Source organism: Mastigoproctus giganteus, chromosome 12, assembly GCF_048544385.1.
Source record: "Mastigoproctus giganteus isolate SK-2022 chromosome 12, ASM4854438v1, whole genome shotgun sequence".
Lineage (NCBI taxonomy): Eukaryota > Metazoa > Arthropoda > Arachnida > Uropygi > Thelyphonidae > Mastigoproctus > Mastigoproctus giganteus.
In genome coordinates this window covers 37,017,046-37,037,443 of record NC_143586.1, presented here as the reverse complement: position 1 = coordinate 37,037,443, position 20,398 = coordinate 37,017,046, and the positions used below count along the sequence as shown (strand labels likewise).

The following is a 20,398-nucleotide window of genomic DNA, read 5'->3' as shown; positions in this document are numbered from 1 at the left end:
TCTTCTGGCATATGTAAATATATTATATGTTGAAGTCAGTTTTTTTTTTTTTTCTTTTTTTTCCTCTACATCTATAATGATATGTTTAATGTCTGAAACTTACTTCTTTTTTTCAGACAACAATAAAGAAAACCCTATCAAACTTTCGTCGGACACACCATGATAACTGGCGTGATCATAAGTTAAAATTTACTGATGACCAGCTTGCTGTGATTACGGATCTGCTAGTTTCACCAAGTTATTATGCATGACACACACCACAGTTTTAAGAAAGTGATGTTGTTAAACAACCTTCATTGCCACTTCAATGAAACCAAAGACTTATGGTTGGCCATGTGCCATGATAGGTGTTCGGTGGTGATGTTTCGTACTTGGTTTCCCAGCAGAGTTGTTATCTGCTATTGTTGGAGTGTTACTATATGCAGTGAACAAGAAAATTAGTACTTGTACGAATTGTGTATGGTATAAAATTTATAATTTTATTAAATATCTTTTTATTTTACTGTGAATGTTGTGAATGATGATCTTCGTCCTTTATCATACAGTTTGATTTGATTATATAATAAGTGGCATTCTCTTCCACCCATCTCTGCATGATTTAATTAAATGCTACTTTTAATTCATAAATGTTAAATCAGTATTATTGTTTAGGAAATTGCCCTCTTAAGTATAGAACCAAAAGTTTAAAACAACTATTCTAAGTTTAATTTGTTCTTTAAATAATATATGTATGCTTGCTTTATACACTAGCATTAAATGAATTTGAAGAATACATATCTTCATTTACAAATTTTTGACTCTAGATTCTCTCCAAAACTCTTATTAATAATGGGGTATATTGGTGTGGATGTTGTAGATCATGAAAAGGCCACTTTCCTCCTGTTCTGAATATTCATAAAATAAATTTAAAAAATATGGTTTTAAAATATTGAAATAATTTTTACAATTTTGAGAAAGGTTGGCATACAAATTGTATGTTTCTTGTGCCTAGTAAAAAATTACACCATTAGATTTACTTTTTCACATTCCTACCACTTGCTTTTTCTTTTCTAACCTTTTTAGTTTTACATAATCATAAAAATATGTTGCACTTTTAAAAACAGTATTCTGTTGTTATTAAAAATTTTATGAAACACTATGAGCTCTGTTAGTTTATTTTTAAAATAATATGTACATACACTACTCTTATTCTTGCTAATTTTTTCCTGATGGGTTAATGAAATTAGTGGAGCCATCTTACAAGTGTAAATGTATACAGCCATGTTTATGAATAGTAATTAATCATATACATGCCCAGTAAAGATATTGTAATTTACAGTGTTTGAAAAGAAGTATTTTGCTGGACATAAGATTGCTACCTTAACTTTTGTAATGGATCTAAAGTCTATAAAATAAAAATTTTAATTTAATTGCCAAAGAGAGTTTCTAGTTTCCTTTGTTAATTACTTCTGAACCATCAGAATCATGAAATAATAACTGCTGATGAAAATAAAATAATTCAAAAAGCATAATATATATTTTAAGTTGTAAGCTTTCTCTTTGATATGTAAGATCTTCAACATCTCAAGACAGATTATTTTGTGTGTTCAAAGTCACAAACCTAATGTCTCTGTATGAGGAAGACTTCCTTATAAATTAAGTTACAAATCTTTTTGCTAGTGAATACCAATAATTTGTTGCTTGGTTCAGCAGTTTACCATTGAAGAAACTAAAAGCTTTCTTTTTATTGTTGATATAGTGTTATTTAAAAAAAAAAAAAAAAAATTCAATCTGCTAAAGATTTTATGTCTGGAAAAGTTTATTACTATATTACACAGTCTTTGTGTAGCTCTTAACCACTTTAAAATTGAAAAAAAGTCATAATAAATGTTGTTTTCAGTCACTAAGGGAAGTTAAGTATTGTTGATTTTATGATAATATTCCTGAATGATATTCTCCTGCTTATTCAAAAAATAACAGCTGTTGTTTTAAGTGCCAGGACATGCTGACACAATAAACATATGGCACTCTCGTGTTAACATATTTTTTATATGTATTTTTTCTACGTCTGCTCTTTGTAATATCTGTAAGTAAAAGATAAATTCTCCAATAAATTAAAACTGAAGCCTAGCTGGTGTTATTTCTCAAAGTGAGAGGGGAAAATAAGGATTATGATTACTAAGTCCTGGAAATGTTTCAGTACTTACAGTAATTCACAGGAAACCTTTATGGCTCCTCAAATAGAAGAGCTAAGAATGCTTGTTTATTTCAAGAAAACAAAAAATCACCTCTATTCTTAGATATGTACATATGTATTCTACTTAAATAAGTGCACTTTTGATAGTTTGTTGTATACTGATGCAGATATATCAGATAACACATCATTAGAAGATATCTTTGCATATAATTATATTGAAAGCCTTGTTTAATAAATTTCCCAATCTAACAGGGTGATGTTAACATTTTGCTGAATCAGAAAATCAGTAAAAATAGATAATGTGTATCTATGAAATCTTTGTACAATAAAACATTCACGACTTTTCATATATTTTGAGACCCCTGATTTTTTAATATATGTTTTTAATGAGAACAGACCAGATATATTATACACCATCAATAAATAGCATAATCTTCCATTCTGCTTGTCCATAATCTACAAGTTGGAGACTTTTATCCAGGTATTTCCATTAAACTCTTCTTTCAGGTTTCCATTTAAGAATTTGGTAATGTTAATACTCTCAACCTCATTTCCTTTTTTGTTTCTATTTGTATTCCTTTATTAGGCTGCTAGCTATCCTATTAAATCACATAGGTCCTACTTTTAGAATCATTTTAACCTTGTTCAATAGAGTATCTTGAATTTTTAATAATAGAGGAGCTGTTGCAAAAAAAGTTGAGTACAAAACAGGCAAAGAAAACATGGAGTCAAAGTGATCCCCCCCCCCAGTAGAAAACAAAGCAGTAGGCTTAAGGAGTACAGAGAGAAATAGAAAAGAAATCTACTTTTGTAAATGAGGAAACTTGGCTGCTTAGCTATTTACAGAAGGTGCTTGTACTGCAATTCAGTAATTAAATTATTGTAATATGTTTAATATAGGGTGATCCATTCAAAAGGTCCTAAAAGTACAACACTGTTATTTCACTATGTCACTCATTTTTATTATCTGTTTTGTTACAGATATGAAAAAGAATGTTGGGAGTTTACGATACTGCATCACTACTAAATATGACTAATGACTGTGCTACTGTAACTGACATTTCAAAATTGTGTCAGTTACTAAACAGCGAGCATAGTGTGTTCAATGGTATGCACAGTTACTAAACAATTTAAAGTGTGACACAATAACTTGTGTCACACTTTAAATGTGACACATGTACAACATGTGTCACACTTTAAAAGGAGCACCCATTGCTTGGCCCTCAGATGAGTATACAGTGTTTGCGAAGCTCCTTCATATCGAAACTTCAAGAGGGAATATCGAATGTTTGAGGAAATGAGGCAACTGGCTCTGTTGTAAGGTCATGCCATGATGGAAGACAACGTGATGAAGCCTGTGTACAGCATGCACAACAAGTTATTGTGACAAGGCTCAGCAAGTCTAATGCATTTGTCAAGAAACGGGTGTGCCTTATACCACCTGCTAACACAGTACAGCATTTTCAGATAATGTTGTACTGTGTACAGCGAGTTCATGTATCCTATTTGGCTTTCACAACATCTGGGTGTGAAAAGTTAGGGGCAGAAGAAAACCTTCTCAACAGATGGGTGTTTAGTGACAAGGCCACATTTCATGTGACCAGATGGGTCAACACACATAACGTAATCATTTTGGCTACAGATAACCTCATGCTTCCTATCAGTTGGAAAGGGCAAGTCCTAAAGCTAGTGTGTGTGGGGTGCATTTACATGCAATAAGGTGTGACCTTTCTTCTTTGCTGAGCAGATAAGTTGCTGTGCCCCTTGCTTGGACATGCTTGAAAAATTGGTGTGATCGTGGAGCACCCATTGCTTGGCCCTCAAATTCACCTGACCTGACTTTTTCATGTGGGATTATATTAAGAACCCCACATGATTGTATATGCTCAACATCTAAGAGATTTTAATCACCTTAAAAGGAGGATCACTACTACATTCAAATCAATCACACCACAAATGCTGTATAGCACCTGGAAAACTGGCTGCCCAATATCGCATATGCCACAGAAACAAAGATGGCCATGTTGAGATCCATTTAAAACTTCAGTTTCAGGTTTGTTCAAAGTTTGAATAAAATATGTGAAGTAGTTTTCTTTTTTTACTTTTATGTCATTTTGAATGGATTGTGTGTGCGTGCGTGTGTGAGAGAGAGATATAAATAAAATACTGTATTTTCTCAAATACCTCACACTCTTAAATAAGCCACATATGCTATTTTTTAAAACATGAAAAAGGAGAAAAAAATTATCTGAATTTGTTTCCTACTAGCAATATGATTCTGATATTTTTTTTTCTTGAATTATTTTCAATTTTTCACTGAGCCTGAAAGATCATTATCACATGCATTTAGTGCTTGTGTTTAGCAGACCATACGAGGGGGTATCAAAAAGTTCGTACCCTGACCTAGATAAAACATCAGTAGGAAGATGCCGTTTTTAATATAAGTTGTCTACATATTCACTAATTAATGTGTGAAATTTCATTCCCGTGGGTCAGGGGTGTCAAACTCATTTCTGTCAAGGGCCATTTTGTGTGATGGTATGATTTTTGCGGGCCGCATAAAATTTTCTTAAATATTATATATTGATTCAGGATTCAGTAGCATAATCAGGATAATTAAAACTCATATGTAATTAACATTTAAATTTGTATTCAGATCTACAGAATACAAGTAATTTAGAATTTAGTATGTATAGTGAAGAAATTGGAGTAAAGTGGCTGTTGATGAACTGGTAACCAAAGGAGTGCAAGGCAGCCAAAGTAACACACCTCACTTAGTTACGATTTATTAGGAAATGTTTCGGAAATTGCTACAAAGACCGAAGATGGGTTTTGTAACAATTACAATTTCCGAAACGTTTCCTAATAAATCGTAACTAAGTGAGGTGTGTTACTTTGGCTGCCTTGCGCTCCTTTGGTTTTAGTATATAATTTTTATTTAAAAATTAAATATTCAATATATTTATGAAAATAATTAATTTGTTTTCCTGGAAATCTGCCAGCGTTTATCCCCTACTAGTTTTTCAACATCAGGAGTCAAAGACTGGGACATAAATTGATCGGTATGTCGGAAAGATGTTTATCTGTCAATCTCGATCTATATGCCGTTTTATTTAATTTTATACATGAAAATAATTGCTCGCATAAGTATGTACTCCCAAAGTAGCACATAATTTGCGCAGCAAACTTTAATTTCCGGGTATTTTTACCCTAAGTAAGAATATATTTTTGGAATTCCTACTTCTCGACATTTGTCTTTCAAAAATGAATCATTTTGGAAATCAATTAATTCCATTTGAATCAAAGTGGGAGCATTTTCGATTTCAAATGAAAAATGTCCAACAAAAACAGAAAACATATCTTCTAACTCTTTAAAATCATTAAAACGCTTATCGAATTCGTTTTTGATTTCCTCAATTTTGTCACAATATTGTGAGAAAGAGCAATTTTGATTTTGTGTTTTTAACTGCTCACAAGTAGGAAAATGGGTCAAAACGTCTTTTTTTAAATGATTTTTAAAAAGCGTTAGTTTTTGTACAAAACTTGCTATTGCGTCGTACATGTTCGTTATTAACTTATTTTTACCTTGCAATGAAATATTAAGATTATTGAGGTGGTTTGTAATATCAATTAAAAATGCCAAATCCTTAATCCACAAAGCATTTTTTATAACTGATACATTTTCATTTCAAGAAAAACTGTTATTTCCTCCAAAAGCATATAAAATCTCTTTAAAACTTTGTGGCGTGGCATGATGACCATCGAACTTCTGTATAATAAGGAAGATCGTCGAACTCAGATTCTAAATCTTAAAGAAGAGAAGTAAATTGCCGATGGTTGAGTGCTCTCGCTCGAATAAAGTTGATTGTTTTTGTTACTGTTTTCAATACATCGTCCATTTTTAATATTTTTAAACACAGAACTTGTTGATGAATAAGGCAGTGGACAGCCATGGTTTTCAGTTTATCTGGGTACTCAGCTTGTAATTTTCTAATCAATTTTGACACAAATCGTCGATTTTCACCTGTCATTGATTTAGCACCGTCGGTTGTTACAGACACAAGTCTGTCAAGTGGAAGCTTACACTTTTCTAAAATGCTCCACACAGCAGCAAAAATATCTTCGCCAGTCGTAGTTCCAAGAAGAGGGATAACTTCCAACAATTCTTCGGTGATCCTCGTGTTATTATCGCAACCACGAAAAAATACAGCAACTTGAGCAACATCTCGTATATCTGTACTTTCATCAATCGCAATTGAAAAGAACAAGACTTCTGTAGATATATCCTGTAGTTGTGAACCGATGTTATCTGCCATTTCGCTAATTCTCTCTACCACTGTATTTCTTGATAATGAAATATCGCGAAATGATTGCACTTTTTCAGGACTTACGATTTCAGCTGCTTTATCATACATTCTCTAATTAACGAACCATCTTTGAACGATTTTGAACGTTTTGCTAACAAATAGCTTATTTGTTAGCAAATTACTACTGATTGCTCTTACTACTGATTCATTAGTTTTCATGAATTTTGTAAATACTTGTTGTTGACTATGAAGTGTTTTCTTCATTGTTTTTAATTTTTCTTCTCTTATTTTTCCTTCGAAGCCCGAATATTGTTCCTTATAATTAGAGTTATAATGCCGCTTAATGTCGTATTCTTTAGCGACACTAATATTTTCCTTACAAATTAAGCGTGTAATTTTACTGTTCACTTCCATGCAAAAATAGTTCAGCTCCCACTTTTCTTGGAATTTTTTTCCCTCGTTATCAATTTTTATTTTCTTGACTGGTGTTGAAAGCGACATTTTCTATATAAATTCTATAGTTGAAATTAAAATTATAAAATTAAAAAAACACGATTACTTAGGTATTTTTAAATTATAGATAGCAAACACAACAGATCCCGACAAAGAAACTAGTACAAATGAAGCATCTTTTCGATAAAATTATAAAAAACGCTGCATTTGCAATATTGTAATATTAGTTTAAATGTAAAAGAAATTTAGATTAAGATTTCTCCATTTAAAAAATATTTTAAAAAATATAAAATGTTAACTTTTATTTTTAAAGAAATAAACTAAAAAAGTTACAATGTTATTTAAAGATAATTTCAATTTTCATTCATTTGAAATTACTATTTATATTTTTAGTTCTTTCTAATGCCGACCGGGCTAGCCGAGTGGGTAAAGTACCTGTCCGGCAACCCAAAGGTCGCGGGTTCGATTCCCGCCTCGGGCTTGGATCAAAGTACTGCAAAAACCTTGGGAGGTGCAATATGGCCACAGAAGCCAATGCGCCAACAACTACCAAATCAAAAAAAAAAAAAAAAAAGTTCTTTCTAATCAAGGCTCCATCGATCCAGTCTTTTTTTTTTAATTATTATCAATTAAAATGATTATTTTTATATTTATTACAGAGGTTTTTTAATCCTTGTATTCTAGAATTATAAATAGGTACTTTTTAATTGTTTACTTTAACATTTTATTTTTGGGCATCGCGGGTCACAAAAATTTTGTCGCGGGCCGCATCCGAGCCGCCAGTTTGACACCCTAGCCGTAGGTGATCATACACCAGAGGCAGAGCCCGGAATCTGAGGAAGGACGCTGTGGTTGACAAAGTGGAATGTCAAACGCTAATCAGGTTCCTGCATTTGCAGGGCAAGAAAGCTCAGAAAATTGACGAAGAAATGAAAGCTGTGTATGAGCAGAATTGTCCATCCTGTGACACTATTTAACAGTGGAAATGGGAGTTCCAGCGTGGTCATACAAATGTCTTTGATGAGCCAGGAGAAGGAAGACCATCAACATTCACAGACAATGAGACAATTGCAAAGGTTGAGCAGCTGGTGCTGAGTAACAGATGTGTGACAATTAATTTCATCGTAAATGCAGTGGGAATTTGTTATGGGTCTGCCCACAGCATTTTACATTACCATCTGCACATGTCTAAGGTCTCCACATAATGGGTTCCAAAATTGCTGACGCCTTTGCAGAAGCAATATCGAATGCAGCTTCGACAATGTCGAATGCAACTTCAAACTACTGCAGCACACACTCTATTCTCCTGACCTAGCACTGTCAGACTTCTTGTTTCGAGAAATAAAGAAACCATTGTGTGGACACCGCTTTGATTCATCTCAGGAAGTCATCAATGAAGTGGAATCGTGGTTTCAGGCAAAAAGTGCGGACTTCTATGATCAAGGCATTAAACAACTGATCCATAGATGGGAGGAATGTGTTACTATACATGGAGAATACATAGAAAAGGATTGGAGTTCCTGTGAAGTTTCACATTTTTAGGGCTATCATTTCTTGATAAGGGTATGACTTTTTGATACCACCTCGTATATGCAGTACGGTACAGATTATATTCACTAATCCAGGACGTCAAACATAGAAATAACCTTTATCTGCAAAAAGTAGACCAGAATATTTCTGTAATGTGTAAGGGAAAGTGACAAATGAACGTGTCATTTGTCACCTCCATTTTCACTATCTTTAATTTCCACCGAGTATTAAAAATATCATTGTTGTTATTTATTTTAGTTTCCACCAGAAATCGTGCAATCCTAATGTTTGAATGAATTGTGCATTGTTAGGAAATGAGAACATTCATTTTCCAAAAATGAAAAGAGACCGAAATTTTTATGCCGCACAATATTCCAATTCACTTTTTAATAAATATTGCGAATAAACAAAATACTTATTTTAGGATAGGATCAAATGGAAAAGTAAAAATGAAACAGTTAATTTGCTTATCTGGACTTAGCCTTTGGTGGGGAATCTCCAGCTTCAGATTAAATTTGCAAATAAGCCAAGTTTTTGGCTTTGGCTTTTCAGAAAAAAATTCACAGGGTATTTCAGAAAACATGGTATAATTCAGACTACTATAAAAAATGTTAACATAACTAAAATATCTTGGAGTGGTCTTTAATTCAAAATTAACTTTTTATCCCTATTTGACCTACGTGGCAAAGAAAGCATTACAGCATTGGCCGTCAGGTAAAATATAAGGTAATAAACAGCTACCTTACAGACAGAAGTGTGTCAGTTGTGCACAAGGTTCCAGGAATTGACATGCCTGTGAATAAAGGCTGCCCCCGGGATTCAATCCTTCCCCCTTTCTTCTGGAACTTTGTTGTGACTTGATAAACTTGCTGAAGCTGTTAGCTTGGCATTTAAATGACCAACATTTCATACAGAACCTGTCATGGAATTTTAAGCAATAATATGAACATGTCAGGTTGCTCAGTGGTGCCTCAGATGCATATGAAAAATGCAATAAGCAGATGATAATTCATAGCTACCTCATAATACCATCTGATAGTGATTCATTATTCCTAGAGTCCATAACTTCTAGCAATTGGACTTGTTTTTTCTACAGCACACTGCATGAATCATCTTGAAATTCATTTCAGTTGTCTCAAAGAAATTTTGGCAAGACAGGTTGAAATGGAAAGTGATTTTTTTGGCCATCATGGGGTAGTGCGTTACGAACTCATTTCTTGAGATCCACTGTGAATAAGGAAAGATACTGATGTTGCACTAGCTGCAAGAAGCAATTCAGCAAAAGTGTCCACAATGATGGATAATGAAAGAGTGGAAAAACCTACAGAAAGAAGTGTCCTGTAGAAAAGATTATTAATCACAGACCATTACAGAAAACCAAATATAACAAAGGTGACTCCCATTGGAGTAACTCTAGTCACTGTCAGAATCCCTTCATGGTGGAAAGTCTGTCAACTAGAGAAAGTAGGATGGAGGATGTTCTTGAACAGAGGTTTGAAATATGCATTTGGACATCATTACATGTGACCTCATGAGCTGGCCCAAACGTTTTTTCCAAATGAAGTTTTTCGTATACCACTATATGAAATAATTCCCCTGGAGTCAGTTGTGGGAAATTGTTGTGTCTACAAAGGGAGACCACGGATTTTCTGAAGATGACATCTATATTTGTGAATATCGCGTAGACAAATCTGCACACATCTTTTATAAGATGCACCAAAGAGAACAAAGAGGATGTGAAGGGAAGACCAACAACTTACAGGAAAAAGTGTTGTCCTGTAGAAAAGATTATTAATCATGGGCCATTTACAGAAAACCATATATAATGAAAGGGTGGAAGTCATTGCAAAAGTGCACGTGCACACTTATCATTTCTGATGGAACAATTGTTTAGTAAGCTCTTGTTCTGATGGAACAAGAGCTTACTAAACAATTCTGTTTATTAAGCTCTTGTTGTGTCTCCACTTCACCCTTTCTTGCCTAACCTTCCACCATGTGATTTTCTCTTTTCCTGAAAATTAAACAGTTTATAATGCTATATCACTTCTGTAACCAAACATCTATTCAGCCACAGCATTTCCAGAACTGTTACCAGCAGTTGTACCCACAGCAGCAAAAGTGCATTATTGCTAAAGGAGAGTATTTTCAGAGTGGCTATATTTATGTTTTGTTATGTTTAATATGTAAGTCAAGGAATGTTTGGACTCTGCCACGAATGTAAGTGGCACTCAGGAATAACTGAATTATTGTGTAGCTTTATAGTTAAAAAATAAGATTAAATGTACTGTTTTAAGATAGTGCGGAAAATATTAAAAATCATTTTTAAAGTCAAAGAATCTAAATAGTATCTTAACCCTGATGGTGGCAATTTTTTTTTTTTTTTTTTGTTGAATTCTGCTTGAACAATGCCAATATTTCACCACTTTTCTTAATTGATTGCACTGTTCATTTTATGTAACATTTTTAAGGTTTAAAAAAGTATTAAAATTTTTTAAAACAAGCTTGTGTGCTTTGCACACTTTAATTTTCAAAAAAATATATATTAAATTTGCTAAAAATTAAAAAAAGTATAAAATAGAAACATAGTCTCTTCCATTTTTCAATTAAACCACCATTAAGTGCATGAAATTTCAGCTGTGCATAGCGTTTCTCCTTATGAAAATGTGTTATATGATATGATATGTTATTATATTAATTAATATATTTATATATATTTCATAGGTAAATGTGTAGTTTATGGTGTTAATACAACAGACACCCGTCTCAACCAAGGGAAACCAAAAAAGTAAGTCACTAACAATCGAATACGAAATAGGGGGATTATTTAAAAAAAAAAAAAAAATCCCTCTATTTGAGTTCAGCCTTTTTGTTTTTAATTACGCATCGATAAAATTAAATAATCGGCTAATCAAATATTAACACCAGTGCCTTGTTGGCGAGTATAGAGAGGATGCACCATATACTAAATATTAGCCATTTCGGTAATATAATATAAAATATATTCGTACATGCAGTTGAAATTTTAAAAAATTAGAAAAAAAAAAACATTTGATTTTTAGGCTTATATCAGTTTTCACAATGTTCCTTCCAATGCAGTAGTGGCCATTTTGAGAGAATACTGGATTTCGTGTTATCGTTTTATGTGGTGAAAACATTTTTCAATAATAACTATGGTGAGACAGCAGATGTTTATTGACCTAGTGGGAGAGGGTTAAAATGTAATATAAAAAATGCATTGTGATACATTCCTATAAATAGCCACACATTACTTTTGCTAGTCACTATATGTGTGAAGTAATAAGGCCGTGTTGAAGTAATAAGGTACTCTTGAGTGAAATTCGAGCTGATTACTGCGAGTTGACTCTTGTCAGGAGATGGATAGAGGAGAATAGACTTTGAATGTAGAGAATGCCTTTGTACAACCCGGAAACACCACCGCATATCGATTAGTAATTTGCTCCTCTCTCTCTCAATAGATTTCTCAAATAAAACGTGTCTAATTACGAGGACAGGGGATCCTAGATTTGCTTTTCCCTACAAAAATAGGCTGCTAACCAATCCAAAGGTTGCCATCGAAAAGGGGACAGGGACATATATATTGGGAATAGGAGGGAAAAAGGGGTGTTGGTTGGAAAAGTTAGCTTGTGTTAAGTTGGAAAAGTTAGACGTATGTGTAAGAGCGGAGAAGAAACCTGGTAAAAAGAGAAGGTAGATAAGGACGTCTTCAATGGCCAATGTTAGAGAGAGCGTATTGCCATGTCAGTCACACTGGAGTTTTTGGGTAAGTTCGCCCCCTAGTTTAATGACCGGTTACCTGGAATTATTAAACAGCCACATTTACCATATCCCCTGCCTAATACAGCATACTAACATCCCTCCTCCCAGATACATATACTGAGTAATGTTCACTTCACAATGGATTACTGTTAGAAAATATTGTCAATTGTACTGACTAATGATAGTTATATTTTCAGCCAGATGTCATCATTTAGATGACATATCAGCCTTACATAGTTGCCCATACATTTGTATTTACAATGGAAACCTGTCTATGATGAGACCAAGAAAAAACTAATTGTTTACAGAAGATCACATGAAGAACACGGACGTTTTGGGCAAATATATATACATACATCATGATACCTGGTACAACTCAAAACTATGGCAATTGAATCAGTTACTTTTACAAGACATAATTATTAAGTTGTTAAACAGCTATTGTGTAATTTGTACATATATAATAAACCAAGTTTTATTTGTTTACCCCTTTTGCCTCTTAACTATTTTCTCAATACAAGCAACGCATAGTGCTGAATTAGTTATTTAAAGAACCATTGTCTTGTGGCCACTCTAGATCCCTGCCATAAGGAAAAGAAGGGGCAGAGTGGAGAACACAGCGCATCTTGATGTTGCAGTTTACTCTTTACTTCCTAGAGTAAATTTAAAACACAGGATTCAGTCCTAAATACACCACTAGACGCTCATATAAATCCCAGCTTTTCTGGATTCCTATTTTAGTGTTTGAAGCTTGCCTAGAAATCTCGTTGTTCATATTAAACAAGGAACTGGAAAGTTGCTGGAGAGGCCTCCATCCTGCAGTGGATTGAAAATGGCTGATGATGACGAACTCTAGTTTTGAACTCTAGATTTTTTCTACTTTAGGAAAGTAGAAAAAATTCAGAATTTTAATCGGATTAACATGGGAACATTATTTTCAAAGGGAGCTGTGAGATGCTCTGCCAGATGATGTAAATATCTTTCAATGGCAGCATGGCATATGATACGAATTTTCAAAGATGCCATCTTTTAAAATTCTTATATAAAATTTGAAAATAAAATCAAATCTTCCCATACACTTTTCTCTACCAGTGTTCTCAAAATGATCATGATCATACAGTTTTTCCTATTTTTGTTTCAATATACTAAGTACTGTATTATGAAAAATTAACGTTTTGCTTGCCATTAAAATGACCTAGCAAGAAAATGCTTCTATTTCTTGTTTTATTTTCTGCCATTCCGTGGTGTCTGTGAGATGCTAGTAACAGTTGTCTGATTTTTCATTAGGCTTCGGTTTCACCAGCTTCATGGAAACAACATGAAATATTTGTGCTCTCTGTCAGATACCAAGAGAGCATCGTTCCTCAATTTGGGGACCAGTAGCCCTGTGAATTACAAGAAATACAATAAAATTACAGTATTATCAACAAGGCAAATGAAAAGTGGTTAAATCTTGGTGGATTATTTATATCTTAAATAATTACACACATGGATCAGTGAGTGCAAAATTAAAATATCTCAACTTCAGTAACACAGCTTTGTTCATGCGTAGCTTTTGAGGATTGCCAACATATCTGTGTTATCTTTATTCAGAATTCCGTCCATCAGAAATGAACAATTATTAATTTCTAATCAAAATTACTTCTGCCACTACAGACTTTTGCATGTGAAGTAGTCAACAATCGATGTTGATTAACTCTTATAAATTTGACAACTACTTGTTCTTGAATTTCCTCTCCATTACAAATGTTCGATTTATATTTTAGCCTGAATACCCTTTCTAGCCATCAATTTTAGTAGACTTCTGGTAAACTGTCTTGTGGATGTCATTGCTACTCTGTTGGCACCTATTTCGATCAGTGCAGGATTTCATTTTAATTCTGTTTTCTCTGTTCTAGATTGAGATGAAAATTTGAGAATGTGTGCATAACTGACTTCGTTTGAGATGGGATTGGTAACAAGCTGTGACTCCTCTGTTTTTATTTTTTCTATACTAGACTGAGCCCGCATGGGTGGCACGGTGGTTATAATCACCATCATCCCCACACCAGGTTAAAAATGCTCAGATTCAAATCCAAATCCCATCCATAATGCGAGGAACTTTATTGGCTTTTTTTTCACTACGTGGCTGAGTTAGTCGATCCTAGACATAGATAGCAAGGTTGAGATGGGTATCTACTGGCAACATTGAATTCATCATTTTCATTCCTTGTGAAATTTCTATTTATTTCATTGCATTCACTTCAGCACTTGTGAGGAATCAGTATGTGTAGATCCTCTCTGTGGATGGTATAAGCATTGTTGCAGCTCAACTCCTTATGGCATGGATTGGTACCGGGAAGCAGCCTTCCTGGCGATTGCTGCTTCCTGATAGCAAAGTCAATAGAAACAACTAACCACACTATACATACAGTGGCGGACAAATAAAACTGCATCACCTAAAAAAAAATAACATTTGTAGTGAAACGTATAAGATAGTTTGATTACAGTCATTTTGTTTGTTGCAAAGCAAAGCTATTGCATCAGACAGTAATTGCAACGTATTGCATCAGCGTTTTTATAAATACAGCGTTGGAAGGGTATACACGCTCAGTATCTTGTTTTGCGGGAGTGTAAGCATAGCTCCATGTGTTCAATTGACACTACAAAAAAAAATGTAGCTGTTGCTCTGTCCCAGGAAAGGCTTTATACACATGCTATTGCTGATAAAATAGACAGTCAACAGTCTGTGGTGCGGAAATTAAAGTGTGAAACTGGTGATGTGAAGGGAAGACCTGGATCAGACCGTAAGAGAGTGACTGCACCTTCCCAAGATCAATATTTGAAACTTCGTAATCACCATGCTAGTGCTCCTCATCTAAAAATACTTTGAGATGGCCCCTGGTGTTGAAACAAGTGCACGAACTATCCAAAGACGGCTTTTGGAATGTGGTCTGCATTCCCATCAGCCCAAGAAGAAGCTTTTGTTGACTCAACAAATGAGGAAGAAGCGACTTGCTTGTGCTAAAATGCATGTTTCTTGGATAAAAAACAATGGGACACCGTCATCTTTTCTGACGAATCGAAATTCAACCTGCATTACTTTGATGGGAAGCAATATGTCAGAAGATGAAAATCAGAAGCATAACACCGACTGTAAAATTCCACGCTGGTCAGATGGTCTGGGGATGCATAACAAGCAAAGATGTGGGGAAAATTAAGTTTATCAATGGAACGGTGAATGCAGAAACCTACACTGCTGTCTGGGAGGAGTGTGTGAAACCCATTATTAGGTATCACCACACAGACGTCCAACACTGCATTTTTCAACAAGACTCAACACCTTGACTCACAGCAAAATTGGTAAGTTTTATGCTATTTAGATTTAATGATGGGTTTGCCTTCTTGTCTCACAAGGCTTAAAACATACACCAATGATTTCCCTCGTTTTTCTCCCTTAAGGTGCAGTCATACCTCAAAAAATGCTGGCATGACAGTGTTGGACTGGGCCGGCAACAGTCCACGTTTGAATCCTATTGAAAATTGCTGGTACATAATGTCAATAAAATTGCTCAGAAGAAGAAGTCAACAAGTAAGATTCAGCTTCGGGAGAGCATTGTAAGGGTGTGATACCACGATTGTGCAACCGTATATCCAGAAGTTGATTAACTCTATGCCAGATCGTTGCAAGGCTGTAATTGCAGCCTGAGGAGGAACAACAAAATATTGAGGACTTATTTTGCTGATTTACAGTAAATAATACTATTACGTTAACTTGTCATTTCAGTTTGTACTTGTAAATACAATAAAATGTATGTTTGATTGCGACGATTGCCATTTGCATGATTTTGCAGTTTTTTGTCTGCCACTGTAGTATTATATTCATTTCTGGATATTTTAATGATGTGTATCATCAAAGAGGTACACATCACTGCAGAGATCATTCAGGAGTCTTTAAATTAGATACGTTTTCATAACATCGATTTCTTTTGTTTATTTTGGACTATATTGTAATTAATAAAATGCCATTTTTGATTATGATCATTTCTATCTAGAAAATTGTCTGAGTCGCATGTACACTGATGAGCCAAAATATTATGACCACCTACCTAATATGATGTCGGTCCTCCACATGCAGCCAAAACAGCTCGTACCTGGTGAGGCACGCTACAAGATTTCTAAATATGAATTTTACAGTCGGTGGCATGGCCCATTATCCTGCTGAAAGATGGCACTGCCAGAGGGGAAGGCCGTTGCCATGAAAGGGTGTACCTGGTCAGCAATGATGTAGGTAGGTGGTAGACACCAGAGTGACTGGCATATGGATGACTGGACCCAGGGTATACCAGCAGAACATTGCCCAAAGCATGACATTGCTGCCACTCGCTTGTTTTTATCCCACGGTGCATCCAGGCTCCATCACTTCCCCAGGTAAATGACACACACGCACCCGGCCATCCACATGATACAACAGGAAATGTTATTCATCAGACCAGACAACCTTCTTCCAATCACTCAAGGTTCGGTTTCGATGCTCACGTGCCCATTGTAGGCGCTGTCGCCGGTGAACCGCGGTTAGCATGACCACTCGGAGCGGCCTGTGGCTACGCAGCCCCAATTTCAGCAGGATTCGATGTACTGTGTGTTGTGACAAATTACTCCCATCACCAGCATTCCAATTACCGGCGAGTTGCGCCACAGTCGCCTTCTGTTACCACGTACCATCCGGGAGAACCTTCGCTGACCTCGAGCATCGGTGAGTCGTGGTCGTCCAACATCACAGTAGCGATTCGTGGATTTTCCCTCATCAGACCACTTTCGGTAGTTACTAACCACGGCTGACTGTGAGCCTCCCACCAGCCATCCAATCGTCTGACCCAATCGTCTGGCCATTGCAATTTGGCCTTTGTCAAACTCGCTGAGTCCGCTGTCTTTCCCATCTGAAGAACAAGAGTAACACTGATTAACGGAGCTCAGTATCAGGTGTTTTTTATAGCGTAACCTGGCCCGTGCACATGCTGTAGTTCACCTGCAGTTGCTTCGATTTGCATAACGACTTGCTAGTCATAATGTTTTGGCTCATCGGTGTATTTGTTTGTGATAGAGGGAGTTTCATTAATCAAAGTGAGGAGACCTGGAAAAATTATTGCTATTCTTAAGCCTAATATCAATCAAGGATTGCTTCATCTCAGCACTCCTAGGTCGAATAGGCTGGATGTGATATTCTAAATTGCTACAAATAAAGAATGGCTTTTATATACAGAGAGTTTCGATTAAAGGACTCCATGGACAAGTGTGGAATTAAGGGCAAGTTATTGCTCTGGATAAAGGGATAGTTGAGTGGGAGAAGACAGAATGGTTATTAATGGACACTGCTCTTCATGGACTAATGTTATTAGTGGAGTTCCCAGGGTTCGGTGCTGGGCCTGGTGTTGTTTTCAATATTTATTATTGATATCGATGAAGGTATATCAGGCTTGATGTTTAAGTTTGCGGACAACACAAAAGTTGGCAGGGAGGTTGATGACAGTAATCATGGTAAGATACTGCAATAGGATCTAAAAAAAATTGGCAGTTGGACTGAGCATTGACAAGTGCAAGGTTCTGTATATGGGTAGCAGTAATCCCAGATTACTGTACCAACGCTATGATGCTACACTCAGGAGAAATTTTAAAAGATCTAGGGTAATTATACAGTCAGATATGAGGCTGTTTGAGTAACAGATATGCCACGACAGCTCATAGGATTTTGTCAATGATACACAAGAACATTGCTCACAGAGACAAGAAGGTGATTATCTGATACAAGGAAATGGTTGAGCCAAATATTGAGTACTGCATACAAGTCTGGAGGTCTTATTTTAGGAACGACAGCGATTTGATGGAAAGGATGCACAGAAGAGAACAAAGGTTTCAATTCTGAAAATGTAGAATTTCAAAACAAGGGACTCTGAAGTAATCTGATTGAGAGGTCTAAGTCTTTGAATGGATTGAGAAAACTCAAACCTGGTGGCATTCTTCCTCCTGCTCAGACCACAGACGTGAGGGGACATAAATTGAAATTGAAGGAACGATGGTTGTAGGATAGATGCACGGAGGTTTGCCTTCATTCAACGGATGGTTAATTGTTACTAAATCTTCCATTTGTTGCAGAAGTGAGTAGTTTGAATAAATTCAAGGAAGAACTAGACAAACTATTGGAAGAGAGGTGATGTGGGAAGTTTTCTTTTTGGCTGATGCTCTTTTATGAGCTTGCTACCTTGCATTATATGCCAGTAATGCCACTATTACTCCTACTGCTAACAATTTTTTTTTTGTCCTCGCCTTTTTCCCATTATACGTATGAGGTCAATACGAAATTTTTAGAAATCTTCAAGTACCGTGTTAATGGACTAGAAAAGAATAGCGAAAGCTTAAAAAGCGGTACTCACCTTGAAATTAATCTGCGATGGTTTACTTAGGTAGCGTGGTTAATGTTTAAGTTGAATTGTTAAATTAAAAGGGAGGGAAGTAGGTAAAAGTTGACTGAGTTAAATGGGCGCAAGGAAACAGAAGTGTACAAATCCAATCCTTGGTTGTCATCGAAATAAAAGAAAGAAGAATAATTAAAAAAAACTATGTAAGTGAATCCGGTGAAGCCAATAGTCTTTACGAGGACTTTCGTTAGTTAAAGAACGTCTTCAGTTGGCAATGTGTGGGGAGAGAACGCGCATGGTATTTTAAGAATAAAAAATTATACTCTCGTGATGCCTTTTTTGACATGTGGGAACTTTAATCTCGAGAGGTTCCAAATTGGGGAAAGATTGAAGGGGAGTTTAGAATTTAGAATTTGGAGGTTAGAGTGGTGCTTGTACCATTCAATAACTAGAGCTTCATATTGAAGTATTCTGTAGATGGATTTTAGTTTAATGATGGAAATGGCAGAATCGATGAGCGGGTTGTGGTTGTGAGTCTGAGCATGAGTTGTAAGTTCTGTGACAGATTGGTTAGACGTGAGACTATGGAAATGGTAGTATGCACGGGTGTTGGATGTTTTTGATGAGCCAAATTTGGTAGTGGTACTTCCGATATAACATGTGTTGCAGTTTGGTTGACAATTAATGAGGTATATAATATTATTAAGGTCGTTTGTAGAATATTTGTATGTGTCTTTATAGGTGCTGAAGAAGGATCCTAATTTGTTGTAGGTGGAAAAAACAAGGGAGATATCAGTGTTGTTAAATAGGCGTCGGAACTGTCCTGCTAGTTCATTGTGGTAAGGGAGGACTATGCGGATGTTAGTTTTATTTTTGTCTTTGGTTGGGATGTTAGATTTAATTTTATTTTTAGCGTTAAGGCTACTATATAACAGGCACAAAATTAAATACGAAAATTTTCAGGAAAAATACAAACACCGGTAAATACTTACATTTTGCTTCTCATCACCCTCTAAACACTAAAAAGGCAGTTTTATATAACCAAATTCACAATGCACTAAAGTACAGTTCCTCACCCACCGACCTTCACAATGAAATACAGTATATTACCGACAAATTTATATCCAGAGGTTACCCCCACCAACTCATTTTCAATACAACCCTTAACGCTAAAAATAAAATTAAATGTGAGAAATGTGAGAAATATGATGTTGGGTTCTGTTGTGGTCTGGCTTTTGGCCGCAGGACCCCTAATGGGACCCCACGTTGCCCGTACATACTGCAAGGAGGTAAGCCAAGCTCCCCATTATTCTCTGGCAGGTCCTAATTGCCTGAGCTGTCAGTGACAGAACCCAAATAAAACAAAAAACAGAGATAGGGAAATATGAAAGTCAAGTGTGGAGAAACAGTAAGAAATATTAAGGCATAGAGGAAGGCGTCCTTAAAATTATTAGATGGAACAAACTTCACTAGACTAATGGGGCAAGGGAATGAGAATCAAAAGATACTAGACAAGAGAGTCTGATATTGATTGCCACTTGGCGCAGAAGTCGTGGTCAAAAGGCAAGGTCCTTTTCTGTTGTGTAGTCACGTCCAAGTAACTGTCCCGATTGAAGATGTGCGGTTCACGGGTGAGAGAACAAGTCCCCTCAGTGGCTTAGTCATGTCCAGGCATTTGTCACAATTGGAGATTCTCAGCCTGTGCCTTGTTTAGAGGTTTTAGTCACATCAAGATGTTTAATCGCATTCAGGTGTTTATC

The 20,398-nt window shown here is 35.6% G+C and overlaps 2 protein-coding genes across 2 annotated transcripts in view; one reads left to right on the top strand and one right to left on the bottom strand.

Moving 5' to 3' along the window:
- LOC150076901 (proteasome activator complex subunit 4-like) overlaps nt 1-1,069 on the top strand; it is a 514,513-nt gene extending 513,444 nt beyond the window's left edge. Inside the window, exon 45 of the mRNA XM_090386346.1 lies at nt 117-1,069. Coding sequence (XP_090242472.1) covers nt 117-251 — 135 coding nt within the window. The 3' untranslated portion in view covers nt 252-1,069. The remainder of the gene's footprint in view (nt 1-116) is intronic.
- LOC150076900 (general transcription factor II-I repeat domain-containing protein 2-like) lies at nt 823-6,591 on the bottom strand. The gene is made up of 2 exons (XM_090385725.1): nt 6,201-6,591; nt 823-884 (listed from the first exon to the last, which is right to left on the bottom strand). The coding sequence occupies exons 1-2, from the start codon at nt 6,589-6,591 to the stop codon at nt 823-825; spliced, it is 453 nt and encodes a 150-aa protein (XP_090241851.1).
- Between the last annotated feature and the right edge of the window lie 13,807 nt (nt 6,592-20,398).

Coding starts and splice junctions, on each gene's coding strand:
- LOC150076900 (XM_090385725.1), bottom strand. CDS start 6,591: ATGTATGATAAAGCAGCTGAAATCGTAAGTCCTGAAAAAGTGCAATCA. Junction 885..6,200: donor CGGTGCTAAATCAATGACAG/GTGAAAATCGAC, acceptor ATGAATATTCAG/AACAGGAGGAAAGTGGCCTT.